The 5,797-nt window shown below is 35.6% G+C and overlaps 1 protein-coding gene across 1 annotated transcript; it reads right to left on the bottom strand.

Annotated features, from left to right (window-relative positions):
• Window positions 1-161: 161 nt before the first annotated feature.
• LOC107059300 (uncharacterized) lies at window positions 162-2,251 on the bottom strand. The gene is made up of 5 exons (XM_015305811.1): window positions 1,510-2,251; window positions 1,210-1,447; window positions 1,089-1,162; window positions 545-877; window positions 162-439 (listed from the first exon to the last, which is right to left on the bottom strand). The coding sequence occupies exons 1-5, from the start codon at window positions 2,249-2,251 to the stop codon at window positions 162-164; spliced, it is 1,665 nt and encodes a 554-aa protein (XP_015161297.1).
• Between the last annotated feature and the right edge of the window lie 3,546 nt (window positions 2,252-5,797).

Below are 5,797 nucleotides of genomic sequence, written 5' to 3'. Positions count from 1 at the left end.
AAATAAGGCGTAGCCCCAGTAGAAGTTCTGATGGTGGTACGATATCCCAGCAATGCAAATGGTAGCTTTTCATGTTAGTGTCTATGATTGTCGATCATCTTGGGCAATATCCTCTTGATGTTCTTGTTTGAAGCCTCAACGACTCCATTCATCTGTGGTCTTTATTTTGTAGAATTTCGGTGATTGATCTTGAACTTCTCAGACAATGATTTCATTAGATCACTATTTAGGTTGGTTCCATTATCAGTGATGATTGACTCAGGAATCCCGAATCTACAGATAATATTATTTTTGACAAAATCATCCACAACCTTCTTTGTCACTGATTTGTGAGAGGTGGCTTCGACCCATTTGGTGAAGTAGTCGATTGCAACCAGAATGAATCTATGTCCATTGGTTGCCGCTGGCTCGATTGGACCAATGACGTCCATGACCCAAGCTGCAAAGGGCTAAGGTGAACTAGTGACATAGAGTTCGTTGGGAGAAACTCTGATCATATCTGCATGAGTCTGACATTGGTGACATTTTTGAACATAGCGGATACAGTCTGTCTCCATAGTTAGCCAGAAATATCCCGATCTCAAGATCTTCTTCGCCAAGGTAAAATCGTTCGTGTGAGGACCACATGTTCCTGCATGTATCTCTTCAATCAACCTGTTGGCTTCTCCAGCTTCGACGCACCTTAACAACCCCAAATCAGGAGTCCTCCTATAAAGGGTTTCTCCACTTAGAAAGAATTGATTCGCTAACCTCCGAATTGTACGCTTTTGTACACTTGTTGCATCCTCTGTATACTCACCGCTCTTCAGATATCTTCGAATGTCATCATACCAAGGCTTTCCATCAGGCTCTTCCTCAACATGAAAATAGTATGTAGCTGCTCGTATATGTGGATGTAAATAGGATCAATGTAATTATGATCAGGATGTTGAATCATGGAAGACAAAATGGCTAAGGCATCTGCGAATTCATTCTGGATCTTTGGCACATGTTTGAATTCTGCCTTGATGAACCTTTTGCACAACCTGTGCACACACTCCAAGTATGGTAACAACTTCCGATTCTTGGTAGCCCATTTCACCTCGAACCTGATGAATCAATAGGTCTGAATCTCCTATTATCAGCATTTCCTAGACATCCAAGTCGATAGCGCGTCGGAGCCCTAATATGTAGGCTTCATGTTCAGCCATATTGTTTGAGCAAAGGAACCTGAGTTTGGCTGATATCGGATAATGTTGCCCAGTTGGTGAGATCAAAACTGCTCTTATGCCGAATCCGCTCAAATTCTTGGCTCCATCAAAGAACATCCTCCAACCTTCATATTCTTCAGAAATGTCTTCCCCTACGAAAGCTACTTCTTCGTCTGGGAAGTAAGTCTTCAACGGTCTATAATCATCATCTACAGGGTTCTCTGCCATATGATCTGCTAATGCATTGCCTTTACTGCCTTTTTTGTAACATACACTATGTGAAACTCGCTCAGTAATATATGCCATTTAGCTAGTTTACCTGTAGGCATGGGCTTTTGAAAGATATACTTTAGAGGATCCATCCTTGAGATCAAGTAAGTAGTGTACGAGGAGAGGTAGTGTCGCAGCTTCTGGGAGACCCAAGTTAAAGCACAACAAGTACGCTCCAATAAAGAATATTGAGCCTCATATGATGTAAACTTCTTGCTTATGTAATATATTGCCTGCTCCTTCTTTCCAGTCTCATCATGTTGCCCCAAAATGCAGCTGAAAGCATTATCCAACACCGATATGTATAATAACAATAGTCTTCCAGATTCCGGTGGAACCAACACAGAAGGATTGGACAAGTTTTCTTTGATTTTGTCAAATGCTTGTTGACATTCGTCTGTCCATTTCACCGCGGCATCCTTCTTCAACAGCTTGAAGATAGGCTCACAAATGACAGTAGACTGGGCTATGAAACGACTGATGTAGTTTAGTCGTCCCAGGAAACTCATTACCTCTTTATTACTCCTCGGTGGAGGTAGATCACGAATGACTTTGATTTTTGATGGATCTAGTTCTATACCCCGGCGGCTGACAATGAAACCCAGAACCTTTCCAGCAGGAACCCCAAAGACACACTTTGCAGGATTCAACTTCAAATTATACCTGCGTAATCTGGCAAAGAATTTCCGTAGATCATTTAGATGATTTGAACCCTTCTTTGATTTGATGATGACGTCATCCACATAAACTTCGATTTCCTTGTGGATCATGTCGTGAAAAAGAGTAGTCATTGCCCTCATGTATGTAGCACCAGCATTAGAACAATGTCGCTCCCCTATTTTTCTCAAAACGGGTTTTGGTGCACGACCTAACAACTCTTTTGGGCTTTTGAGGATTGAAGAGTCGCCACCTAACGAATTAAGACGCGTTAGGACACCTGTCTAACCTAAACTAATTCTAGCTAAGGTCAACGAACCAGAGAGCAGGGTAAGGGTTCAAATTACCTCGAGGGGAAGGTCTTAGGCATCCCTCGAGGTCCACAAATGTAGGTCCCGACCGTATCTCATGCAATTTATGTGAGGGTTACAGGTAGCAAATAAGGTCACTTCATTTATTGGTTATTTAATTAATTAAGCATGCAAAGCTAGGTGATAACATAATATTAAACAATTAAGGAGCACTTTAGTTTTAATTAATTAATTAGTTAAACATGCAAGACTAAGTGATAACATAATAACAAATAGATATTAAACAATTAATAAAGAGATAAGCGAGGAGACAGAAATTGCACAAGTAGATAAGCAAATATTTAATTTTTTTTTAAAATACCCCAAATAATTAATAAACATATAAAAAGGGAAAGGGAAGGGAGACTCTAAAGAACTTTAGGATCAGCACTCGACTTTTCTTTATTTTTTCGATAGGCTTCTGTGTAAGGACAGACGAAACCAATGTTTGTCTTTTAAGCCTGAGTCGGTGTCATCATCTCCGTAGGTCCTAAACTACCCCTACCCCACCTCCGCATGTTTTCGTCTCTAAAAGGTGCCTATCGTCCCCGCTTAAGTTCCAAGAGGCATTGGACTGCTATTAGGGTGGATTTAGACAAAGATAAAATATATGCTTTTAATAGGCCCACCTAGACACCAAGTCAAACAAATAGAACGTTCATTTAGCATATAAAGTCTCAAGTTGGCCTCTAGGTTTTATTAAACATGCTAGCAAATACAAGTAATTAGTGAAGGTCTCATGCTAAGTGTGTGCGCATACAAACGAACATTAACAATATAATTATTTAGTAAAGGATGAGCAGAAAGTTGTTGCAAGTGCAAAAATCTTTTTTAGACTGATTTTTTTAAGGTGACAGAATATTATAACAGAATACATTATAGTATTCAACTGATTTTAAAAGGGGCAGAAATTACTGACATAACAGACTTATTTATTTGATTTTAAAATATAGCAGAAAAGTGATCATTCAAATGTAGAAATTTATTTTAGAAAACAGTAGCAGATTTATTTAATTATTAGCGTAGATCGATCAAGAATAAGGGCACATATTTTAAGACGGGCAGATTTAATTCAAGGGCAGATAAATTGATAGGCAAAATTTTACTAACATGCTGAAATTAACTAAATGCTATAGGCAGAATATCTATGTGAATGACATGCTGAAACTATTGCTAAAAATCTGATTAGTTAGACTAAATAATTAAATTACAGCATTTATTAAAGCCTAAATATTTAAACTAATTATCATAACAAGGTTATTAAAGTCAAATTAGATTGATCTATTGACATGCTGAAATTTTTAACTGAATGACTACCATATTAAACTTATCTCTTAAAACCTATAGGCACGATATTCTAAGTGGATAAACTAAAATTACGCCTATATGCATCATTTCTACACCTAAAATTAATTAATCCCTATAGGCATGGTATTTAAAGCAGATATCTAAGATAGAGCACAGTAGTAACTAAGCACTTGTTTAAATTTCTTTTCCATATACTTTAGAGAAAGGAGAGTAGGTGATTAATTACAAAACACGGTAGTAAACATATACAACATTTTATTTGTTATAATTAAAAGGTGATCACCGGGCGAATAAACAAATCACAATAGACAGTTGACCTGGTTAAGCACGTGATTAATTTTAAAAAATAGTTAAACAAGACTAAATATGTGACTAATGGCGATAGATTTATTTTACTTATTTATTTTTAGTTAGATCTAAATGAGGATTAGAATGCGAATTTTCAAACCATCACACAACCTAAGTGCATGATTTCTTACGCAAATAATTGGTGACAAAGTAACAAGTAGCACATAAATTTCCTCCCCCTAGACAGTCCCCCAAGTATTTATTATTATATAGAGAGTTATTATAAAATTTATTACAAACCCCAAAAAACTAGGTAAATAAAAATAGATACAAAATATTACAAACAAAATTAGATTTTGTTCCAGTAACTCTTCTGACTCTTCAAACTTGAACCCAAGTTCGAACCTGCTAAAGTAAGAGACAAACAAATATAACATATGAAGTAATATAATATAAGTAAAAGAATACCAATTATGGAATGATTCATCATACACAAATTTATTTTATACATCTAGCTGTAAGTAGACAAACAAGGCTTTGGACATGTAAGCATAACAACGATAATGTCACACAGAGAGGGAAGAACAAAAACTAACCCGGGTGCTTCCTTTTATTCATTCAAACACACAACAATATCCAAAATAATAATATAGGATGGAATTAAACTAATGAAGAACAGCTAACCAGTTAAAGCAGAAATATTTAACAGCAATGAAGACCAACACTTAGTCCAACAATCAACACGAACACAGCAAAAAGTAGCGAGTAGAGGAGCTTTAATGCGTTTACCGAAAAACTTAATTCTCTTTTTTAAGTAGAGAGCAATATTTTTTTTATTCAAGTAAGGTGTGAACAATGTGTGTTCAACCGTGAGTGTACAATGAAAAGGGAGTCTTCTTTATATAGTAGAAGAGTAGGGCACATAAAAGGAAAAAGAAATAAATTAAGGATCAATTAAAATTTTCCTTATTAAGAAGGAAGACAAATTAGATTTTTTTAAAATTATTTTTACCCAATATAAATAAGTAAGAAATCTATCAATTTTTAAATAAGGTACCAGGAATCAATTAACAGACAAATAATATGCAAAAATCAATTAAGGCAAGTAATATTTAAAGGAAAAAGAATGATTACCTCTTATAATCAAATTGTCAAAATCCCCGTATCCATGAGTTTACCATATAATCGGAGTAATTAGGGGAAGAACACTAAGATACACATGAAAGACAAATCAATCAAGACCATACATAATAATATACTAACAATTATGTACGGAATCAATATTAACTCAATTTACCGTAATCTACTAAGAACCAAATATCATACTAGAATTATCATATGAGAAGAACATCAAAACCCAACAAAAGTTTATATACAAAATTAATTCCATTGCAAGGATATTCGAATTTAATCAAGCAATAATTAATTAGAGATATAATGTGTACTAGTATGAACTAGGTTGCTTCATTCAAACATCACAATACTGTAATAAGTAAAATGAAACATTAATAAAATATTATTAGCAAGAGTATATGAATCACAACATGAACAAGTAAAGAAAATAAAAATAAAGGAATATACCGGAGACGGATCTGTTGAGATCCGTCTTCAATCGACCCCTCAAAACTTTACACTTTGTTGGAATTTTATTGCTGCTGGCCGAAGGAGAGAGAAGGCACAGGTAGGCAGATGTTGTCCATTTGGAGCTGCATCATTTTCCCGGCGCTGCTCGCT

This window comes from Solanum tuberosum, unplaced genomic scaffold (assembly GCF_000226075.1).
Source record: "Solanum tuberosum cultivar DM 1-3 516 R44 unplaced genomic scaffold, SolTub_3.0 scf01158, whole genome shotgun sequence".
Taxonomy (NCBI): Eukaryota; Viridiplantae; Streptophyta; class Magnoliopsida; order Solanales; family Solanaceae; genus Solanum; species Solanum tuberosum.
Note: the sequence above shows the minus strand (reverse complement) of the source record. Positions and strands in the feature narration are given on the sequence as shown.

Coding starts and splice junctions, on each gene's coding strand:
- LOC107059300 (XM_015305811.1), bottom strand. CDS start 2,251: ATGACTACTCTTTTTCACGACATGATCCACAAGGAAATCGAAGTTTAT. Junction 1,448..1,509: donor TCAAAAGCCCATGCCTACAG/GTAAACTAGCTA, acceptor GTTACAAAAAAG/GCAGTAAAGGCAATGCATTA. Junction 1,163..1,209: donor CCGATATCAGCCAAACTCAG/GTTCCTTTGCTC, acceptor CCTACATATTAG/GGCTCCGACGCGCTATCGAC.